This window comes from Haliotis rufescens, unplaced genomic scaffold, assembly GCF_023055435.1.
Source record: "Haliotis rufescens isolate VD_foot unplaced genomic scaffold, xgHalRufe1.0.p SCAF_19, whole genome shotgun sequence".
Classification (NCBI taxonomy): Eukaryota; Metazoa; Mollusca; class Gastropoda; order Lepetellida; family Haliotidae; genus Haliotis; species Haliotis rufescens.
This window is the reverse complement of record NW_025963879.1, coordinates 2,228,253-2,253,641: the sequence shown is the minus strand read 5'-3', so window position 1 is coordinate 2,253,641 and position 25,389 is coordinate 2,228,253. Positions and strand designations below refer to the sequence as shown.

The window sequence follows — 25,389 nt, the reverse complement described above, 5'->3', positions numbered from 1 at the left end:
GATGACTAACTAAAATATCTAAAGTTGGCATTTACACTGCACCAGTAAGTATTATCATGCAGAATAAACATGGTTTTGTAGACTTGTTTGTAGTTTAATGCAGCACTTAGAAATATTCCAGCTAATTGATGACAGCCTGTAATAAATCAAGCCTGGACCAGACAATCCAGGGATTGATATTATGAGCAAAAGGCTGTATTCATAATCTAATGCCTAACTTGCTGCCTGGGATGCCAGGATGACCCTGACCTTTGTTTGTCTGCAGCCTCCATCTGATCCAAGACATCCATGACAGTAGTGCATACTTCACGTGCAATGCGGAATCGGTCCTCAGGGTAACGCTTGATATCCACTGAAACAAACGGTATCATACAGTACAAATGTATACTCTGTTAGGAACTTGTGAGTGAGTGAGTTAGGCCATACACCCCTTTGAATAATATTTCAGTTATATCACATCGCACTTGTATGATGCTGCCAAACAAAGATGAGTATCTGGCCTGGGATTCGAGGACCGGATAATAAGATTCTGGCATGCTGGAGGGATCACAATTCAACACTGTGGACTGGATGCAGATAATTTAACAAGGCAACCCAGCTGGTAACTTAGAAGCAAATAGCATATTCAATCTAGCAATGCAGTATTGTATTGTGAGACAATCTGGCAATGCAGTATTGTATTGTGAGACAATCTGACAATGTAGTATTGTATTGTGAGACAATCTGACAATGTAGTATTGTATTGTGAGACAATCCGGCAATGCAGTATTGTATTGTGAGGCAAGCTGACAATGTAGTATTGTATTGTGAGACAATCTGACAATGTAGTATTGTATTGTGAGACAATCCGGCAATGCAGTATTGTATTGTCCTGTTTTCGATCAGAGCTTTCACCAGCATAGGTTTTCGGACATCATACATGTTCTGTCACGAATACTTGCACTATAACATGGGGTGTGGCGTCACACGGAAATTGTAAATACTCAGAGTCAGCTGATGGCTTGTTTTTAAGATAAAGTTGTCTTTTAGCCTGTAAGTGAATGAGATGTTTTACAGTTGTTCATGTGATAAGTGAGAAAACTATGAATGTTTCTTCAGCGTCCAAAACCCCATGTCATGGGGATATATGTTGTATTAATGTCTTATGTTTGCAATGGAGTTTTGTTTTTTACATCAAAAGGTAAGTACAAGGTAAGTTTTTTTCAATATGCTTCAACATGGGGAAAGGGTCAGACATTGCACGCTTGTGACAGTTGTCCTTGTGTCTGGCGGATGGGGGTTGAAGTTTATGGCAGTATTGCTCCCAGACCTGGCGGGTAGCCAGGTGCGCGAAAGCTATGCCCAATTTTTTAAAAGTACTGATTTAACTTCAAAATTTTACTGCATCTGCCATCTTGTTTATTTGACTTATTGACTTTGGCCATTGACTTATTACATTTCTTGGTGTGAATGTTGTCCAAACTGCACGAAATTGCTTAAAATGCAATCAAATGTTTTAAAGATTTCTGGGGGGGCATGCCCCTAGACCCCCCTAGACTTTTCCTCTTTTTTCAGGAAAACCTGCTCACATCCCTGAATACAGTATTGTATTGTGAGACAATCTGGCAATGCAGTATTGTATTGTGAGACAATCTGGCAATGCAGTATTGTATTGTGAGACAAGCTGGCAATGCAGTATTGTATTGTGAGACAATCTGGCAATGCAGTATTGTATTGTGAGACAATCTGGCAATACAGTATTGTATTGTGAGACAATCTGGCAATGCAGTATTGTATTGTGAGGCAAGCTGACAATGTAGTATTGTATTGTGAGATAATCTGACAATGCAGTATTGTATTGCGAGACAAGCTGGCAATGCAGTATTGTATTGTGAGACAAGCTGGCAATACACAGGGATGTGAAATCTCCGCGGAAACGCGGAAAATCGCGTTTTTTAAAACAGTTGTCCTCGGAAAGAATCATCTTCCGCGTAAAAATTTAATAAATTTTAAAAAAAAAACACTCCGAAAAATATGATCGAAAACCGGACAGTTGGCGCGGATTGTCCTGTTTTCGATCAGAGCTTTCACCAGCATAGGTTTTCGGACATCATACATGTTCTGTCACGAATACTTGCACTATAACATGGGGTGTGGCGTCACACAGAAATTGTAAATACTCAGAGTCAGCTGATGGCTTGTTTTTAAGATAAAGTTGTCTTTTAGCCTGTAAGTGAATGAGATGTTTTACAGTTGTTCATGTGATAAGTGAGAAAACTATGAATGTTTCTTCAGCGTCCAAAACCCCATGTCATGGGGATATATGTTGTATTAATGTCTTATGTTTGCAATGGAGTTTTGTTTTTTACATCAAAAGGTAAGTACAAGGTAAGTTTTTTTCAATATGCTTCAACATGGGGAAAGGGTCAGACATTGCACGCTTGTGACAGTTGTCCTTGTGTCTGGCGGATGGGGGTTGAAGTTTATGGCAGTATTGCTCCCAGACCTGGCGGGTAGCCAGGTGCGCGAAAGCTATGCCCAATTTTTTAAAAGTACTGATTTAACTTCAAAATTTTACTGCATCTGCCATCTTGTTTATTTGACTTATTGACTTTGGCCATTGACTTATTACATTTCTTGGTGTGAATGTTGTCCAAACTGCACGAAATTGCTTAAAATGCAATCAAATGTTTTAAAGATTTCTGGGGGGGCATGCCCCTAGACCCCCCTAGACTTTTCCTCTTTTTTCAGGAAAACCTGCTCACATCCCTGAATACAGTATTGTATTGTGAGACAATCTGGCAATGCAGTATTGTATTGTGAGACAATCTGGCAATGCAGTATTGTATTGTGAGACAAGCTGGCAATGCAGTATTGTATTGTGAGACAATCTGGCAATGCAGTATTGTATTGTGAGACAATCTGGCAATACAGTATTGTATTGTGAGACAATCTGGCAATGCAGTATTGTATTGTGAGGCAAGCTGACAATGTAGTATTGTATTGTGAGATAATCTGACAATGCAGTATTGTATTGCGAGACAAGCTGGCAATGCAGTATTGTATTGTGAGACAAGCTGGCAATACACAGGGATGTGAAATCTCCGCGGAAACGCGGAAAATCGCGTTTTTTAAAACAGTTGTCCTCGGAAAGAATCATCTTCCGCGTAAAAATTTAATAAATTTTAAAAAAAAAACACTCCGAAAAATATGATCGAAAACCGGACAGTTGGCGCGGATTGTCCTGTTTTCGATCAGAGCTTTCACCAGCATAGGTTTTCGGACATCATACATGTTCTGTCACGAATACTTGCACTATAACATGGGGTGTGGCGTCACACAGAAATTGTAAATACTCAGAGTCAGCTGATGGCTTGTTTTTAAGATAAAGTTGTCTTTTAGCCTGTAAGTGAATGAGATGTTTTACAGTTGTTCATGTGATAAGTGAGAAAACTATGAATGTTTCTTCAGCGTCCAAAACCCCATGTCATGGGGATATATGTTGTATTAATGTCTTATGTTTGCAATGGAGTTTTGTTTTTTACATCAAAAGGTAAGTACAAGGTAAGTTTTTTTCAATATGCTTCAACATGGGGAAAGGGTCAGACATTGCACGCTTGTGACAGTTGTCCTTGTGTCTGGCGGATGGGGGTTGAAGTTTATGGCAGTATTGCTCCCAGACCTGGCGGGTAGCCAGGTGCGCGAAAGCTATGCCCAATTTTTTAAAAGTACTGATTTAACTTCAAAATTTTACTGCATCTGCCATCTTGTTTATTTGACTTATTGACTTTGGCCATTGACTTATTACATTTCTTGGTGTGAATGTTGTCCAAACTGCACGAAATTGCTTAAAATGCAATCAAATGTTTTAAAGATTTCTGGGGGGGCATGCCCCCAGACCCCCCTAGACTTTTCCTCTTTTTTCAGGAAAACCTGCTCACATCCCTGAATACAGTATTGTATTGTGAGACAATCTGGCAATGCAGTATTGTATTGTGAGACAAGCTGGCAATGCAGTATTGTATTGTGAGACAATCTGGCAATGCAGTATTGTATTGTGAGACAAGCTGGCAATGCAGTATTGTACTGTGAGACAATCTGGCAATGCAGTATTGTATTGTGAGACAAGCTGGCAATGTAGTATTGTACTGTGAGACAATCTGGCAATGCAGTATTGTATTGTGAGACAATCTGACAATGTAGTATTGTATTGCGAGACAAGCTGACAATGTAGTATTGTATTGTGAGACAATCTGGCAATGTAGTATTGTATTGTGAGACAATCTGACAATGTAGTATTGTATTGCGAGACAAGCTGACAATGCAGTATTGTATTGTGAGACAAGCTGGCAATGCAGTATTGTACTGTGAGACAATCTGGCAATGTAGTATTGTATTGTGAGACAATCTGACAATGTAGTATTGTATTGCGATACAAGCTGACAATGCAGTATTGTATTGTGAGACAAGCTGGCAATGCAGTATTGTATTGTGAGACAATCTGGCAATGCAGTATTGTATTGTGAGATAATCTGGCAATGCAGTATTGTATTGTGAGACAAGCTGGCAATGTAGTATTGTATTGTGAGGCAAGCTGACAATGTAGTATTGTATTGTGAGATAATCTGACAATGCAGTATTGTATTGCGAGACAAGCTGGCAATGCAGTATTGTATTGTGAGACAAGCTGGCAATACACAGGGATGTGAAATCTCCGCGGAAACGCGGAAAATCGCGTTTTTTAAAACAGTTGTCCTCGGAAAGAATCATCTTCCGCGTAAAAATTTAATAAATTTAAAAAAAAAAAACACTCCGAAAAATATGATCGAAAACTGGACAGTTGGCGCGGATTGTCCTGTTTTCGATCAGAGCTTTCACCAGCATAGGTTTTCGGACATCATACATGTTCTGTCACGAATACTTGCACTATAACATGGGGTGTGGCGTCACACAGAAATTGTAAATACTCAGAGTCAGCTGATGGCTTGTTTTTAAGATAAAGTTGTCTTTTAGCCTGTAAGTGAATGAGATGTTTTACAGTTGTTCATGTGATAAGTGAGAAAACTATGAATGTTTCTTCAGCGTCCAAAACCCCATGTCATGGGGATATATGTTGTATTAATGTCTTATGTTTGCAATGGAGTTTTGTTTTTTACATCAAAAGGTAAGTACAAGGTAAGTTTTTTTCAATATGCTTCAACATGGGGAAAGGGTCAGACATTGCACGCTTGTGACAGTTGTCCTTGTGTCTGGCGGATGGGGGTTGAAGTTTATGGCAGTATTGCTCCCAGACCTGGCGGGTAGCCAGGTGCGCGAAAGCTATGCCCAATTTTTTAAAAGTACTGATTTAACTTCAAAATTTTACTGCATCTGCCATCTTGTTTATTTGACTTATTGACTTTGGCCATTGACTTATTACATTTCTTGGTGTGAATGTTGTCCAAACTGCACGAAATTGCTTAAAATGCAATCAAATGTTTTAAAGATTTCTGGGGGGGCATGCCCCTAGACCCCCCTAGACTTTTCCTCTTTTTTCAGGAAAACCTGCTCACATCCCTGAATACAGTATTGTATTGTGAGACAATCTGGCAATGCAGTATTGTATTGTGAGACAATCTGGCAATGCAGTATTGTATTGTGAGACAATCTGGCAATGCAGTATTGTATTGTGAGACAAGCTGGCAATGCAGTATTGTACTGTGAGACAATCTGGCAATGCAGTATTGTATTGTGAGACAAGCTGGCAATGTAGTATTGTACTGTGAGACAATCTGGCAATGCAGTATTGTATTGTGAGACAATCTGACAATGTAGTATTGTATTGCGAGACAAGCTGACAATGTAGTATTGTATTGTGAGACAATCTGGCAATGTAGTATTGTATTGTGAGATAATCTGACAATGCAGTATTGTATTGCGAGACAAGCTGGCAATGCAGTATTGTATTGTGAGACAAGCTGGCAATACACAGGGATGTGAAATCTCCGCGGAAACGCGGAAAATCGCGTTTTTTAAAACAGTTGTCCTCGGAAAGAATCATCTTCCGCGTAAAAATTTAATAAATTTTAAAAAAAAAACACTCCGAAAAATATGATCGAAAACTGGACAGTTGGCGCGGATTGTCCTGTTTTCGATCAGAGCTTTCACCAGCATAGGTTTTCGGACATCATACATGTTCTGTCACGAATACTTGCACTATAACATGGGGTGTGGCGTCACACAGAAATTGTAAATACTCAGAGTCAGCTGATGGCTTGTTTTTAAGATAAAGTTGTCTTTTAGCCTGTAAGTGAATGAGATGTTTTACAGTTGTTCATGTGATAAGTGAGAAAACTATGAATGTTTCTTCAGCGTCCAAAACCCCATGTCATGGGGATATATGTTGTATTAATGTCTTATGTTTGCAATGGAGTTTTGTTTTTTACATCAAAAGGTAAGTACAAGGTAAGTTTTTTTCAATATGCTTCAACATGGGGAAAGGGTCAGACATTGCACGCTTGTGACAGTTGTCCTTGTGTCTGGCGGATGGGGGTTGAAGTTTATGGCAGTATTGCTCCCAGACCTGGCGGGTAGCCAGGTGCGCGAAAGCTATGCCCAATTTTTTAAAAGTACTGATTTAACTTCAAAATTTTACTGCATCTGCCATCTTGTTTATTTGACTTATTGACTTTGGCCATTGACTTATTACATTTCTTGGTGTGAATGTTGTCCAAACTGCACGAAATTGCTTAAAATGCAATCAAATGTTTTAAAGATTTCTGGGGGGGCATGCCCCCAGACCCCCCTAGACTTTTCCTCTTTTTTCAGGAAAACCTGCTCACATCCCTGAATACAGTATTGTATTGTGAGACAATCTGGCAATGCAGTATTGTATTGTGAGACAAGCTGGCAATGCAGTATTGTATTGTGAGACAATCTGGCAATGCAGTATTGTATTGTGAGACAAGCTGGCAATGCAGTATTGTACTGTGAGACAATCTGGCAATGCAGTATTGTATTGTGAGACAAGCTGGCAATGTAGTATTGTACTGTGAGACAATCTGGCAATGCAGTATTGTATTGTGAGACAATCTGACAATGTAGTATTGTATTGCGAGACAAGCTGACAATGTAGTATTGTATTGTGAGACAATCTGGCAATGTAGTATTGTATTGTGAGACAATCTGACAATGTAGTATTGTATTGCGAGACAAGCTGACAATGCAGTATTGTATTGTGAGACAAGCTGGCAATGCAGTATTGTACTGTGAGACAATCTGGCAATGTAGTATTGTATTGTGAGACAATCTGACAATGTAGTATTGTATTGCGATACAAGCTGACAATGCAGTATTGTATTGTGAGACAAGCTGGCAATGCAGTATTGTATTGTGAGACAATCTGGCAATGCAGTATTGTATTGTGAGATAATCTGGCAATGCAGTATTGTATTGTGAGACAAGCTGGCAATGTAGTATTGTATTGTGAGGCAAGCTGACAATGTAGTATTGTATTGTGAGATAATCTGACAATGCAGTATTGTATTGCGAGACAAGCTGGCAATGCAGTATTGTATTGTGAGACAAGCTGGCAATACACAGGGATGTGAAATCTCCGCGGAAACGCGGAAAATCGCGTTTTTTAAAACAGTTGTCCTCGGAAAGAATCATCTTCCGCGTAAAAATTTAATAAATTTAAAAAAAAAAAACACTCCGAAAAATATGATCGAAAACTGGACAGTTGGCGCGGATTGTCCTGTTTTCGATCAGAGCTTTCACCAGCATAGGTTTTCGGACATCATACATGTTCTGTCACGAATACTTGCACTATAACATGGGGTGTGGCGTCACACAGAAATTGTAAATACTCAGAGTCAGCTGATGGCTTGTTTTTAAGATAAAGTTGTCTTTTAGCCTGTAAGTGAATGAGATGTTTTACAGTTGTTCATGTGATAAGTGAGAAAACTATGAATGTTTCTTCAGCGTCCAAAACCCCATGTCATGGGGATATATGTTGTATTAATGTCTTATGTTTGCAATGGAGTTTTGTTTTTTACATCAAAAGGTAAGTACAAGGTAAGTTTTTTTCAATATGCTTCAACATGGGGAAAGGGTCAGACATTGCACGCTTGTGACAGTTGTCCTTGTGTCTGGCGGATTGGGGTTGAAGTTTATGGCAGTATTGCTCCCAGACCTGGCGGGTAGCCAGGTGCACGAAAGCTATGCCCAATTTTTTAAAAGTACTGATTTAACTTCAAAATTTTACTGCATCTGCCATCTTGTTTATTTGACTTATTGACTTTGGCCATTGACTTATTACATTTCTTGGTGTGAATGTTGTCCAAACTGCACGAAATTGCTTAAAATGCAATCAAATGTTTTAAAGATTTCTGGGGGGGCATGCCCCCAGACCCCCCTAGACTTTTCCTCTTTTTTCAGGAAAACCTGCTCACATCCCTGAATACAGTATTGTATTGTGAGACAATCTGGCAATGCAGTATTGTATTGTGAGACAAGCTGGCAATGCAGTATTGTATTGTGAGACAATCTGGCAATGCAGTATTGTATTGTGAGACAAGCTGGCAATGCAGTATTGTACTGTGAGACAATCTGGCAATGCAGTATTGTATTGTGAGACAAGCTGGCAATGTAGTATTGTACTGTGAGACAATCTGGCAATGCAGTATTGTATTGTGAGACAATCTGACAATGTAGTATTGTATTGCGAGACAAGCTGACAATGTAGTATTGTATTGTGAGACAATCTGGCAATGTAGTATTGTATTGTGAGACAATCTGACAATGTAGTATTGTATTGCGAGACAAGCTGACAATGCAGTATTGTATTGTGAGACAAGCTGGCAATGCAGTATTGTACTGTGAGACAATCTGGCAATGTAGTATTGTATTGTGAGACAATCTGACAATGTAGTATTGTATTGCGATACAAGCTGACAATGCAGTATTGTATTGTGAGACAAGCTGGCAATGCAGTATTGTATTGTGAGACAATCTGGCAATGCAGTATTGTATTGTGAGATAATCTGGCAATGCAGTATTGTATTGTGAGACAAGCTGGCAATGTAGTATTGTATTGTGAGGCAAGCTGACAATGTAGTATTGTATTGTGAGATAATCTGACAATGCAGTATTGTATTGCGAGACAAGCTGGCAATGCAGTATTGTATTGTGAGACAAGCTGGCAATACACAGGGATGTGAAATCTCCGCGGAAACGCGGAAAATCGCGTTTTTTAAAACAGTTGTCCTCGGAAAGAATCATCTTCCGCGTAAAAATTTAATAAATTTAAAAAAAAAAAACACTCCGAAAAATATGATCGAAAACTGGACAGTTGGCGCGGATTGTCCTGTTTTCGATCAGAGCTTTCACCAGCATAGGTTTTCGGACATCATACATGTTCTGTCACGAATACTTGCACTATAACATGGGGTGTGGCGTCACACAGAAATTGTAAATACTCAGAGTCAGCTGATGGCTTGTTTTTAAGATAAAGTTGTCTTTTAGCCTGTAAGTGAATGAGATGTTTTACAGTTGTTCATGTGATAAGTGAGAAAACTATGAATGTTTCTTCAGCGTCCAAAACCCCATGTCATGGGGATATATGTTGTATTAATGTCTTATGTTTGCAATGGAGTTTTGTTTTTTACATCAAAAGGTAAGTACAAGGTAAGTTTTTTTCAATATGCTTCAACATGGGGAAAGGGTCAGACATTGCACGCTTGTGACAGTTGTCCTTGTGTCTGGCGGATTGGGGTTGAAGTTTATGGCAGTATTGCTCCCAGACCTGGCGGGTAGCCAGGTGCGCGAAAGCTATGCCCAATTTTTTAAAAGTACTGATTTAACTTCAAAATTTTACTGCATCTGCCATCTTGTTTATTTGACTTATTGACTTTGGCCATTGACTTATTACATTTCTTGGTGTGAATGTTGTCCAAACTGCACGAAATTGCTTAAAATGCAATCAAATGTTTTAAAGATTTCTGGGGGGGCATGCCCCCAGACCCCCCTAGACTTTTCCTCTTTTTTCAGGAAAACCTGCTCACATCCCTGAATACAGTATTGTATTGTGAGACAATCTGGCAATGCAGTATTGTATTGTGAGACAAGCTGGCAATGCAGTATTGTATTGTGAGACAATCTGGCAATGCAGTATTGTATTGTGAGACAAGCTGGCAATGCAGTATTGTACTGTGAGACAATCTGGCAATGCAGTATTGTATTGTGAGACAAGCTGGCAATGTAGTATTGTACTGTGAGACAATCTGGCAATGCAGTATTGTATTGTGAGACAATCTGACAATGTAGTATTGTATTGCGAGACAAGCTGACAATGTAGTATTGTATTGTGAGACAATCTGGCAATGTAGTATTGTATTGTGAGACAATCTGACAATGTAGTATTGTATTGCGAGACAAGCTGACAATGCAGTATTGTATTGTGAGACAAGCTGGCAATGCAGTATTGTACTGTGAGACAATCTGGCAATGTAGTATTGTATTGTGAGACAATCTGACAATGTAGTATTGTATTGCGATACAAGCTGACAATGCAGTATTGTATTGTGAGACAAGCTGGCAATGCAGTATTGTATTGTGAGACAATCTGGCAATGCAGTATTGTATTGTGAGATAATCTGGCAATGCAGTATTGTATTGTGAGACAAGCTGGCAATGTAGTATTGTATTGTGAGGCAAGCTGACAATGTAGTATTGTATTGTGAGATAATCTGACAATGCAGTATTGTATTGCGAGACAAGCTGGCAATGCAGTATTGTATTGTGAGACAAGCTGGCAATACACAGGGATGTGAAATCTCCGCGGAAACGCGGAAAATCGCGTTTTTTAAAACAGTTGTCCTCGGAAAGAATCATCTTCCGCGTAAAAATTTAATAAATTTAAAAAAAAAAAACACTCCGAAAAATATGATCGAAAACTGGACAGTTGGCGCGGATTGTCCTGTTTTCGATCAGAGCTTTCACCAGCATAGGTTTTCGGACATCATACATGTTCTGTCACGAATACTTGCACTATAACATGGGGTGTGGCGTCACACAGAAATTGTAAATACTCAGAGTCAGCTGATGGCTTGTTTTTAAGATAAAGTTGTCTTTTAGCCTGTAAGTGAATGAGATGTTTTACAGTTGTTCATGTGATAAGTGAGAAAACTATGAATGTTTCTTCAGCGTCCAAAACCCCATGTCATGGGGATATATGTTGTATTAATGTCTTATGTTTGCAATGGAGTTTTGTTTTTTACATCAAAAGGTAAGTACAAGGTAAGTTTTTTTCAATATGCTTCAACATGGGGAAAAGGTCAGACATTGCACGCTTGTGACAGTTGTCCTTGTGTCTGGCGGATGGGGGTTGAAGTTTATGGCAGTATTGCTCCCAGACCTGGCGGGTAGCCAGGTGCGCGAAAGCTATGCCCAATTTTTTAAAAGTACTGATTTAACTTCAAAATTTTACTGCATCTGCCATCTTGTTTATTTGACTTATTGACTTTGGCCATTGACTTATTACATTTCTTGGTGTGAATGTTGTCCAAACTGCACGAAATTGCTTAAAATGCAATCAAATGTTTTAAAGATTTCTGGGGGGGCATGCCCCCAGACCCCCCTAGACTTTTCCTCTTTTTTCAGGAAAACCTGCTCACATCCCTGAATACAGTATTGTATTGTGAGACAATCTGGCAATGCAGTATTGTATTGTGAGACAAGCTGGCAATGCAGTATTGTATTGCAAGACAATCTGGCAATGCAGTATTGCATTGCGAGACAATCTGGCAATGCAGTATTGTATTGTGAGACAAGCTGGCAATGTAGTATTGTATTGTGAGACAATCTGGCAATGCAGTATTGTATTGCGAGACAATCTGGCAATGCAGTATTGTATTGCGAGACAAGCTGGCATTGCAGTATTGTATTGTGAGACAAGCTGGCAATGCAGTATTGTATTGTGAGACAAGCTGGCAATGCAGTATTGTATTGTGAGACAAGCTGGCAATGCAGTATTGTATTGTGAGACAATCTGGCAAAGCAGTATTGAATTGCGAGACAATCTGACAATGTAGTATTGTATTGCGAGACAAGCTGACAATGCAGTATTGTATTGTGAGACAAGCTGGCAATGCAGTATTGTACTGTGAGACAATCTGGCAATGTAGTATTGTATTGTAAGACAATCTGACAATGTAGTATTGTATTGCGAGACAAGCTGACAATGCAGTATTGTATTGTGAGACAAGCTGGCAATGCAGTATTGTACTGTGAGGCAATCTGGCAATGCAGTATTGTATTGTGAGACAAGCTGTCAATGTAGTATTGTATTGTGAGACAATCTGGCAATGCAGTATTGTATTGTGGGACAACCTGGCAATGTAGTATTGTATTGTGAGGCAAGCTGACAATGTAGTATTGTATTGTGAGATAATCTGGCAATGCAGTATTGTATTGTATGACAAGCTGGCAATGCAGTATTGTATTGTAAGACAATCTGGCAATGTAGTATTGTATTGTGAGACAATCTGGCAATGCAGTATTGTATTGTGAGACAAGCTGACAATGCAGTATTGTATTGTGAGACAATCTGGCAATGCAGTATTGTATTGCGAGACAATCTGGCAATGCAGTATTGTATTGTGAGACAATCTGGCAATGCAGTATTGTATTGTGAGACAATCAGGCAATGCAGTATTGTATTGCGAGACAATCTGGCAATGCAGTATTGTATTGTGAGACAATCTGGCAATGCAGTATTGTATTGTGAGACAAGCTGGCAATGCAGTATTGTATTGTGAGACAAGCTGGCAATGCAGTATTGTATTTACTAATTTACACTGGAATATGACCGTCTTTGGCACCTGAAATTATAACACAACAGAGCCCTATTACAGTACTACAGGATAATCCTTTCAGTAAAAGTAACTGAAAAACCATCTTCCCGAGGCAAGGCAGTTAAGTTCTAGGCTCGATCGTAGTGCCACCAGTGGCTATTACAAATTACGTCCCATCTGTGTCCCTCTGTTTGATTCCACCTCTCATGTCACATGGAACTGTTTCAAACAAAATGGTGGCACCCAGTCAAGATGATCTAAACCTCCAGTGACGTCATCCTTTTCTCCAGTTGAGTTAAATCTCACAAACATGGATGCTGTAATGTCCCCAGGATTTTATTGGATACTCCAGGCTTATTTGCTATATAATGTGTTATAATATCCCAGGTATTTTATTAAAACAACTTCCGTTCAGGTTGTAACATGTAATGTAATTTAAAATCAAATGACAAATGTTTTCTTCATATACCCGAGGATCCAACACGCAACCTTTGTATCTGTAGCACAGTGACCGTACAAGTAGGCTACAGAAGCACTGATAAATCGCAATGCTTTTAAGAATGTCTTTTTCAAGAACTGTTCGAAAGGAACAGATATTTTCTGCCCGTTTCCTTAGGTTCATGGAAAGTAGCTAGTTTGGCAAGGGTGGAAATAGGACTTTTAAATCAGTTAACTCTCTTGCCTTGGGAAGATGTGTGCTGACTGCCCAAGACAGTCTGTATTATTGGGCATGTCAACTAGTTTCCCATTGCAACTGTAAGGAAGCAAAACACACCATGGCATAAGTCTTCTTTCATACCTTCATACTGGCATAGTGACAACAAATGTGACTGTCTGATTAGATCGGACAGCGTACAAGTCCAAGTTCAAGGTTGAAACTATAACATGTTGTTGAAAGTGAGGTTTCACATGTCCTATGAATACAGTAAGAACAAAAGATATTTGGAAATTGTATAGCTTGATACAATGAGCCATACATCACGGTATATTCATGTCACATACCACTCAATAATTGTTTAACAGTTTATTCCAAATTTTATCAACAATAATATTAATTGGTCATTCTAAATAATCATATTGAGACTCACATTTTCTTCTAAATAGTAGATGGACGTTCTTGGATCCTCCACAAAGGACATATTCACCATCAATCATAGTGCAGCTGAGATGTGCTGCCTCCCCATTGGCTTTCCTTGTGGCCACAACATTAGAGGTAGATTCTATTGGCTGAAAACATACATATACACCCAATCATAGTGCAACTGAGATGTGCTGCCTCCCCATTGGCTTTCCTTGTGGCCACAACATTAGAGGTAGATTCTATTGGCTGAAAACATACATATACACCCAATCATAGTGCAGCTGAGATGTGCTGCCTCCCCATTGGCTTTCCTTGTGGCCACAACATTAGAGGTAGATGTATTGCAAAATATTAAGTTTGAATATCCCTTTCCGAAATCCATGGTTCTAGCCACATTATGATGATAGTTAGATAGGCTGGTGGCATTCTACTACTGAATATTTCTTAACAAGTAGATCTGAAAAATTAAGATAATTAAAAGAAATTCAGTTCAAAATTACCAGTAGTAGTTTTCTGCAAAGCAACTGTGACATACCTGAGTAAAGTATTTTTTCCATGTGAAGTTATCACCCTTTTCCCTGTCATCGTCATCACCAAGGCCCCCTGTAAATTTCTTCAGGGCATAGAGAACACAGGTGGTTCCTCGATGTGGGCCACCCTCAATGTTGAGAAAACAGTTACCCCTGGCAACCTGAAATCACATATTTTAAATCTTACAGTATAAAGTAAAACAACTAATCCCCTAAAATGTGTACATTGTAGGGCTGGGACGGGTAACGTGGGTACTCGGGTCGGGTTGGTACTGAGTAGGACCAGGGTACCCACAGAACTACCCAGACCCGTGGTTAGTCACATGATTATATTGTTTAATGGCAAAAATTATTTAAAACTCTATGGTTACACTATACGTGACAAATGTTCACATTTCTTTCCGACAATGCACACATTCCTTCTGACTTAATATGTTTGCATAAAGATAAAACTTCAATCAACTTCAGTGTATGCATGACAGCATTGGTTTATACCTGTATCTAAATACATTTTGACACGAGTACGGTCAAACGTTTCACAATCGGACATTTTGCAATCTCATAAAAATCAGATCTTAGTTCTCGCTACCGCTAAACAAAGATCTGAGGACATTCCATTACGGGTCACGTCAGACCAATCTTGCGCGAACTTTGACCGACCAATGGAATGACCAATCAGAAGGCAGCTTTCTCGTGCTTTACGGCACTAATTTCCAATTGTTGACTACGCTTCGAAATATATTTTGACAAATTCTTGATTACAAATTTGAAACCTGAACAAAAGAACATTCTGGAATGGCTAATAGATGGTCTAGATTGTATGGACTCAGTCGTTCAACCCGTAACTATCGTTCGGAATATCCCGTGTTAATGTTTTCAAGGTTGTATGATTAGAAATCACATTCCGACTGTCACTTTTCAGTGACGCTCTGATTGGTCGGATGAAAGGTCGTTCTGACGTGACCCCTATTGGGATGTCTTCAGATCTTTGTTTAGCGGTAGCAAGAACTAAGGTCTGATTTTAATGAGATTGGACATTTTGAGACTTACAGTGGGTACCCGGGTCGGGTAATAGGGGGGTGGGTGCTGCACACACTAACCAATTGCGTCAATGTGGATTAATTGTCTTCATAAGTCATCCTGTGCAATATGTTTGTCACGTTTATTCACGTAAAGCATATTTATTTATCTCCAGCCTTATTTAATAAAAATTTCACGAGGGATTGACTGTCATGTCAAATATTATTTCTAAGTGTGCCTTCAGACACTGGAACCTATTTTGAATCGTTTCAATTTTAACCGTGCCAGGAAAATAAAAAAGAACTGACTTGAAGTGCAATAACTGAATACCAAGCTTCAGGCAATAGTTATTCAAGATTATGTCAGAAAAATCACTGTTTTACCCTGCATGCCAAATATGTCAATATATATCACATATAATGAACTGTTTAGCTTGCCCCAAGTTCCTATTTTAATTAGCTAGTTGCTCCGAATATCCATAAAGCTGGATGGCTTGATTATAGATTTACCTGAATAATTGACACCTGTCACCAAGCACATTGGACAATCAGGGGTGGTCAGCCAATAACATGAGAATGCCTGAGCGAGATTTGTGAAAACTGACACAAGTTAAGGTAGGATCACGGAACAATAGAAGCAATTACCCTGAATCATGAACATCATTTTCGTGATTTTCAACAAAAAAAAGAAGATTTTTTTGTATTTCATGCCTCATTCCAGATATATGATGACAGTCTGTAAATAATTAAGTCTGCGCCAGACAATCCAGTGATTAACATGCAACGTGGGATACAATGACAAGCAATCAACAATCACTAAGCCTGACCACCTAATACATTTAGTCGCCTCTTATATCATGGTATTTTAGGGAACTGAAATCTTCCAAGCAACTTAATAGAAAGTACTCAGAACTAGTAACAGAGGACACACCAGCAGCACAAGGAATACAAGTAGGGCTGGGACGGGTACTGAGTAGGACTCGGGTACCCACAGGACTACTAGGACCCATGGTTAGTCATGTGATATATTGTCTAATGAGAAAAATTCACTACTATAACACCAATGTTGCCTACAAGTCGCTAATGTTTGCATATATTTCTGACTCTATGCGCATTCCTTCTGACTTTGATATGTTTGGAATAAAGATACAGTTCAGTCAACTTCAGTGTATTATGATCGGATTGTTTTATATATGTATCTAAAAACCTTTTGACAGAGGTCCGGTAAACAATTCTAAATAGGACATTTTGTACCCAACTCTTGAGACCTACAGTGGGTACCTAGGTAGGGTCGGGTAATAGGGGTCGGGTACCCGGAGTGTAAATTTGGACTCGTCCCAGCTCAAATACTAAGGTCACACATCAGTATGAACATAAAAGTAAGTTGTTGAGTGAGGTGAGGGTGTTTTGCCCCTTTAAAACCACAGGAGATGGGTTACAATGTAATAAAACTGAAATTGCCATCTAAATGAGTTCTTCTTGTACGAGTTCACAATTTTATCAAGTATGAAACATCTGAAAATATTTTGAAAAAACATTTAAAAAAGAAACCCATTTACACCGTGTGACCGAGAATGTGTATGTTAGTTTCACAAGAAAAACAAACAACACTAATTAATTACTATGCACAATTTCTGTGTGCCTCAGTTCTTCAATCAAGTCACAATTCAAATTCAATATGACACAGCAAGCTAGGAAATACCCCCTAGTGATCTCACAGTCTTCCCCAAATCACCATGGCAACTCTTTGTAATTAAGTAGGGACATGCTCTTCACACTACTGATCAATCTTAACGATGAACATGTGACTTAATCATATTAGCAATGGTTCACAGTGAAAACTTGACACCAGTCAGTAATCCCCATGCTTGGCTGAAAAATCAATGCACTTTAATTTCTTTTGGATGTTTATGTCAAAATAATGTGTCTCATCAAGTTCCAATCGTTGTCAAATAATTTATTCCGCACGGGATACACAAATTTCTAGGGATATAAAAACCTGAGTTGAAGAAAATATAATCCCTAAAGTTTTTAAAATCAAATACATCAATCACACCAGGCAACATATCATAGGAATTTATTACTTAGAGAAAACCAAAACATTCACACAGAGCAACATAAAAAAAACTTGTTTCTTATCAAATATTTTTAAAGCCGCAGGTAGGGCAGGTAGAAATTTTAGGTGAACTTTCTGACCAGCCAGTCAGCATTAAGGCTTCTAAATTCTCAGTACGAGTGAGCAAAACATTCAGACAAACATATCTAATTTATGTACCATAAAACAATTTTAATCAGGAATTTTTTAATGCAAACAAAATAGCTGTGCAATTATATTATGTTTGTGTTCTACATCATGAGCAACATGGCATTGACATCCAAATGGGTGTACCATCAATTGTATATTGAGTTCTGTTGAGGTTTTCTTTTACTAAAATCAAAATTTACCAATCAAGGTGGTAAAACAATTAAGACGATTTTTTTTAGAAAGATTACTTCAGATTGGCTAAAGAACCCACATATATTTCATTGAGATTGGGTGGCCAAGGTTTGCTCAGTGTACCCACATTTTTCTATGTTTTCTGAAAAACAAGGACTATGGGTAATCATGGTAATATTTAGAATCAGTTCAAGAACTTGTATTTATGGAATATCTTCATCGTGAAATAATGTTGAAAGTCCCTTACAAATAGATTATCAAAATTAATACAATTTGCACAGGTAATACATAATTCTTCATAGCATGTGATGAAGTCTCTGAATATAACTCTTCCTCAGTTACATTTTCAAAAAAAAATAGCCTAAATTTTAGTCATTGTATGCAAAGGCCCCTTCTACAAGACACAATAAAATCAATCAAATGTCTGTTTATTTTTTTAAATTGTTTGCAGCAAAACCATGTTTGAATACTTCTTTTGTATGGTAGTGGGAGACAACTGATGGTTCCTTTGTCAAGAAGCTACATGAAACCTGGAAATGGCCACTGTTTTGTGTGGCTTGTCAGAAAACCTGGGTAAAGAGATTTACTGCAAGGGTAGAATATGATAAGCTCAGAAATGAGATACAGATTTTCAATGTTTGTCATTGAAAAGATAAACTATTTTTAAACACGTGTAAAAAAATGTGTATTAGGTAAGTGAAAGCCATGATAGGATTGTTCGGGTGATTTATACTGAAGACCATGGTCGCTTAGTTTATAAATTGCTTTTTAGTTACCCTGGTATTGATAAATCATGCCGTTATTAAACTGCTTTATGTATTATATTTCCCCAGAAACTAGCTAACAGAACAAGGACATACATATTGTCTTCAAACAATAAAACATCCTTGGGAATCCAAAGTATCTTATCTAACATTTTATCTCAATTCTATCAAATAAGATAAATAATATTGACTGCTGTAGCTTTGTTTTGAGAAATAGGCAACAACAAAAATAGTCGGCCACTCAAAATACTTCCATGAGCGCTGAGGTCCTGTGAGTTTACTGACAAGGGAGCTGGATGATGGTGATGTCACTTCCTGAATGGAAGCTATCGTGGGGAGTAGGTCCAGGGTGTTGGTCATAATAGAAAGATGGCTCACACACTGGATAATTGAGGATGAGAGAAAACTGTTCTTATTTCAGGGAGCTGGATGATGGTGATGTCACCTCCTGAATGGAAGCTATCGTGGGGAGTAGGTCCTGTGAGTTTACTGACAAGGGAGCTGGATGATGGTGATGTCACCTCCTGAATAGAAGCTATCGTGGGGAGTAGGTCCTGTGAGTTTACTGACAAGGGAGCTGGATGATGGTGATGTCACCTCCTGAATGGAAGCTATCGTGGGGAGTAGGTCCTGTGAGTTTACTGACAAGGGAGCTGGATGATGGTGATGTCACCTCCTGAATGGAAGCTATCGTGGGGAGTAGGTCCTGTGAGTTTACTGACAAGGGAGCTGGATGATGGTGATGTCACCTCCTGAATGGAAGCTATCGTGGGGAGTAGGTCCTGTGAGTTTACTGACAAGGGAGCTGGATGATGGTGATGTCACCTCCTGAATGGAAGCTATCGTGGGGAGTAGGTCCTGTGAGTTTACTGACAAGGGAGCTGGATGATGGTGATGTCACCTCCTGAATGGAAGCTATCGTGGGGCGTAGGTCCTGTGAGTTTACTGATAAGGGTGCTGGGTGATGGTGATGTCACCTCCTGAATGGAAGCTATCGTGGGGAGTAGGTCCTGTGAGTTTACTGATAAGGGTGCTGGGTGATGGTGATGTCACCTCCTGAATGGAAGCTATCGTGGGGAGTAGGTCCTGTGAGTTTACTGATAAGGGTGCTGGATGATGGTGATGTCACCTCCTGAATGGAAGCTATCATGGGGAGTAGGTCCTGTGAGTTTACTGATAAGGGAGCTGGGTGATGGTGATGTCACCTCCTGAATGGAAGCTATCATGGGGAGTAGGTCCTGTGAGTTTACTGATAAGGGAGCTGGGTGATGGTGATGTCACCTCCTGAATGGAAGCTATCGTGGGGAGTAGGTCCAGGGTGTTGGTCATAATAGAAAGATGACTCACACACTGGATAATTGAGGATGAGAGAAAACTGTTCTTATTTCTGCTAATTAGATGATTAAATCACCACCCACCCCCTAGTTTTTTTTCAAATCCTTGGGGAAGTCAACTAAACTAAATATTGGAACCCTCCCAAAAAGAAATGGGAAACTAGTTGACAAACCCAATAACACTGACTATCTTGGGCAGTTGGCACACATCTTCCGGAGGCAAGGGAGTTAACTGACTATAGAAGTCCAGTTTCCACCCTTGCCGATCTAGGCTGGAATTCTGGAGTTATATTTTGGCTAAACTTACGAGTCTATGCATAGTCCAATCAAATCCCATAACAAAATTGACATCCAGTTCATAAACAACATGACAACTAGAAGGGACAAAACTCATAACAGCCACTAGTGGTGCTACGATCGAATCCAGAAATTCCAGCCTAGTTCGGCATGGGTGGAAACTGGACTATGAAAGTGAGTCAACTCCCTTGCCTCGGGAAGATGGTCGTCACACCCGAATGGGCATGATTGTTGCTTCCACTATCATCCATTTCAGCAATTTCTGATTAGAACATAGCAGGTCACTTTGACATTGCTGTGAAACTGCTGACTAAGTGTGAATGCTTTCTACTCACACATGTACTGCACAAATGTAAGGAAAATCCCACATGGGATCACTCATGCTAACCTTCACTTCCCTGGTTAAGTGCTTTCTGAGATGAAGTGGTCAAAGTTTAAGGATGTTCAAATGTCAAATGTTCAGCTGAAACATTAAGGAACAAATGAGAGTATTGAATGAGCATGATAAGAGTGTCCATGATGGACCTGAATATTTCCATCAAATTGCAATTACTATCAATCTATTTCTCCTCCAGTAATGGATAATGTTTGGTATAAATAAGAGAATGTGGAACATTCGGAAAATTCTGGAAAATTCTGGATGTCAAATTTTGGTAGATCTGGCAATCTAAATAGATCTTTGTGGGTTGTGAATTGGGAAATTGGTTCCGATTTTAATCATTGATCATTGGTTACAATCAATCCGTTTGTCCCAAATGACCGATCATCAATCATAATCAGTACTTTCCAGAAATTAACATGTCAAAGTGCCTGTTTTTATCTTGATTTCAGCTAAAAACTATTTTCCAGCAAAGGAAAGTGTGGCAAGTTACAGGAATCAGAGATATCTTGCACATGGAAGACACACAAATAAGAAGAAACACAACAAGGAAGCACTTTTAGGATACAATTTCATCATCATCTTCGGTCATAATAGGGATGGCAGGAAGTTAAAAAATTATATTCCTGTGTAAGTCATAACTTGAAATTAACAAAATAAAGTAATAAATAAGTAAATTACCCAATATGCGTAAATTAATAATGATTGCATTTAATTAACAGTCAAACATATTAAACAAATGTTTGCCCCCATAGAAACAAACATTATTAATCCATATAATGATAAGATATAACAAAACCCTAAAAAATTGCGCTGTTTGGCAAGGACTAAAGGACTAGTGCCAATTTCTATCACTGGTTTATCATCACAAAATTCCTCTTCTCTAAAATCAATTGTGGACATATACAAGTGGCCGCTGCATACATTCAGGGCAACATCACATCACTTCATCATTACATCATCCTATGGGGTTCAAGGGTTACAATCGGAACATTTAAATTTTTATTTCCACCATTGATCTAAATGAGCGAAAGGCCTTAAAATTATAGGAACATCTGAAATCTTTTCCAGCACAGGTACATTTTTAAGATATTTATACTGAATGCAACTGAAAATAAATGGAATATTCAGTTTCACAAATTGTGTCTGTTCAAAGATGTTTGGTCTGTTCTATGTTTCGGGCATGACTTCAGATTCAACGTAATGTTAGGTTCTGTATTCAACAATACCTGTCAAAATCCAACACAGATAGGCACTTGTAGTGCATAGTTTCTATATGTGTTTACAACACTGGAACAGTTAGGGGATTTGTCTGTGAAACAAGTGGACAAGGGACACTTATGCCCAATTCTGCAGTCCTGGGATCCTTTTTGGGCACCATCAAGCCAATTAACTAAAGATGTGGAAACATCCTCAACACTGACAGCCCACCTCCCCTGTGACCTTCTCACCCCAGTCTCTCACGGTAAGCAGGTCATTACACTGAAGCACCTCTTGACCTCACCATCTAATCAGCACTCTTAATTAAAATACCCCACAAGATGGAGAGTCTCAGCTCATTATTACTACTTTTTCCTAGAAAGGTTTCCTCTGAAATAAAATCAAATAGTTCCCTTACTCAGTTGAATCACGGACTTGTATAGGTCCGTGGTTGAATATTAAACATTCAAACAAGAAAATAACTTTAACGAGGTAAGGTGAAATGGGGTTTAACGTCGCATCCAAAATTATTGCACTTATATAGCGACGTGCATGTACGTGTGTGTGTTTGTGTGGCTGCTTGTACTAGTCTGGACTGATGCTGATTTATAGTGCTAGCTCACTGAGATACCATGCCGCAGTTTAACATGAATACCCCACTCAGACACAGTATACTGACTCCAAGCCAACCAGTCCTTGTTTTAGCCCCTTAATGCCAAGCGCCAGACAGGGTAACAACAAGTACCATCTTTTAACGTCTTTTGGTATGACGCGGCCCGAGGATCAAACCTTCCACTCTCCGGGCGGACGCTCTACCACTAGACCACGGAGGCGGTCACTTTAAAGAGACACAATTTATATACAAACACACGTAATCAAATAAACACTATCTGACCTGTTTGTCTAGTCTGTCATAGGGACCCTAAAACAAATATATCCAATACAGCCCATGCAAGTCTATAATATTTGGCAAGTCCAGAGTAATGTACAGCAGTATCTGAAAATGAAGTCTCTCTTTCTATTATATTTTTATAACTATAATTTAACAACTGTTTTATCTGTAAAATATGTTCATTTCAGAGACTAGATGTCAGTCTACTGTTTGTCTAGCAATTCTATTGTGGAACTAAATGGTTAAATATACCAGCAAAGGCTGTTGTCAGACAAGAGTGAGTGAGTGAATGTTTCTTTATGCCCCAGTTGGCACACCTATATCACAGTGGTCTGTAACAAATCAACTCTGGACAAGAAAAAAACAGTTATTGAAAGCACAAGCAACTATCTACCCCATCTCTGCCTGATGATACAATCAGCCAAGTGACCCATGAAGATCTGGGTTAGAATAGGTCTTTAGCAACCCATGCTTGCCCTAAAAGTCGACTCTGCTTGTTGTAGTAGGTGACTAATGGGATCGGATGGTCAGTCCTCAATTCTTGCCGTAAAGGCAACTTACAGGATCGGGTGGTCAGTCTTCAATTCTTGCTGTAAAGGTGACATGTTTGTCCTGAGCGGCGACTAACAGGATCGAGTGATCAGTCTTCAATTCTTGCCATAAAGGCGACTATGTTTGTCGTAAGAGGCGACTAACGGGATCGGGTGGTCAGTCCTCAATTCTTGCCATAAAGGCGACTATGCTTGTCGTAAGAGGCGACTAATGGGATCGGGTGGTCAGTCTTCAATTCTTGCCGTAAAGGAGACTATGCTTGTCGTAAGAGGCGACTTACGGGACCCCTGTGGTCAGTCCTCAATTCTTGCCGTAAAGGAGACTATGCTTGTCGTAAGAGGCGACTAACAGGATCGGGTGGTCAGTGCTCAATTCTTGCAGTAAAGGAGACTATGCTTGTCGTGTAAGGCGACTAACAGGATCGGGTGGTCAGGCTTGCTGACTTGGTTGATGCATGTCATCGTATTCCTGTGATGTCAATCACTAGACTGTCTGGTTCAGACTTGATTATTTACAGACCATCGTAATTTAGCTGGAATATTGCTGAGTGCGGCATAAAAAACAAACAAGACTGACCAGACCCATGTGCGAAATACGCTACAGTCGGAAAGCGCACGTTAAATCTTCTATATCAGTCAGACTGACCAGTGTCACAGAGGCATACATACAATCCGTTTGATCAGACATTGCATGGTGCAAAGCATTGTCTTCGTCTATTTCTTTAATAAAATTTATAAGTAATAGTCAAGACTAATGTCGAGGATCACAGCATCAGTCAAGAAGTGATCATTTTGACACCTAGGCAGCCCTAAGCCTCTTTTCACACTAATCCACACATGTTATTTATCTGAAGTCTGCTTGAGATACAATTATATTTAATATAATCATCAATGTCTTGTATCATTACTAAGAAGCTTACCGGTATCCCCTATTACTAGACACCAAAACCAAATTGTGGCACATGAATATCAAATAGGATCCATCTTCCTTTTATAAGGAAGATGTATTGGTTATGTCTTTGATAAATATGTTAGTAGCATTTGTCACTCAGAACCACATCACTGTTGAATACGTATACCCTGTTCACATGCACAACATTTACTAACGTAAGTAATTTTGCACATGTGTAACTATACATACGTGTGTATATGTAAATTTACTATGCGTTCACATGAAAATCAACTTAGGTATGTAAATAAAGTATATAAATTGTGTAAGGCATACATATTTGTCAGTCTGATTACGCCTTTCAACACAAAACAGGTTGTTTTCCAATCAAAGTTGAATGAGAAGAGAGTTATTACACCGAAAATTTTCGTGTGAAGCAACATGTGTTTGATTTAATTTGTACCTGGGTACACAAAGTTTTGTCTCCTTGAAACCAAAAGAAAACACTGTCTGCTCAACTCTGTATATATGCATAAAAGTTGGCAACTGTTGATAATTTGTTTGGTGTTGGCAAAAGAACAGATATTAATTAGATCATCCTCTTGTGTTGACATAAACGTTCACATTGCAACATATACACACAGTGCAAATTTACATTTACATTTGCACCCGCTCCAGACACGATGCAAATGTGGTCCTGGTGTAAATATACATACATGATTAAACGCGCTCACATGACAAGTATACTCACGTATGTATTTCTACACACATATAAACATTTTCACACATATGTATAGAGGCAGTGTGAACGGGGTAGTAGTTAACATTGATGTGGCCAACTTTTTGACAGCGATCCACATTTAGACTATAACCTACTCACAACCAACTTAAAATTGAGGATTATTTGTCCTGAGTGCATTAGTTTTGTTTTCAATTAATTCATGAGGTGCAGAGAATCCATAATTCTCAGTTTATAGTTGTGAGTAGGTTATACGCTGTATATTTCCAATAGTTAGACTAACATATAGTCTGAAACATTTTATTACACATTACATTTCGCCCCTCTAAAATTAAAACAAATAATTTTTCTGATGCTGATTGTAGAATAGAGCTGACTAGAGCTGGCTATACTTGCTTTTGTTTGTATATCTAGATTAGCTTTGTTTTCATAAGATACATATATTCCACAGCTATGGTGCAGGAC

At 39.0% G+C, this 25,389-nt stretch overlaps 1 protein-coding gene across 1 annotated transcript in view; it reads right to left on the bottom strand.

Moving 5' to 3' along the window:
* LOC124113039 overlaps positions 1-25,389 on the bottom strand; it is a 46,546-nt gene that overhangs the window by 18,568 nt on the left and 2,589 nt on the right. The window contains exons 3-5 of the mRNA XM_048398793.1: positions 14,429-14,584; positions 13,901-14,039; positions 250-352 (exon numbers count right to left, since the gene is read on the bottom strand). Coding sequence (XP_048254750.1) covers positions 250-352; positions 13,901-14,039; positions 14,429-14,584 — 398 coding nt within the window. The remainder of the gene's footprint in view (positions 1-249; positions 353-13,900; positions 14,040-14,428; positions 14,585-25,389) is intronic.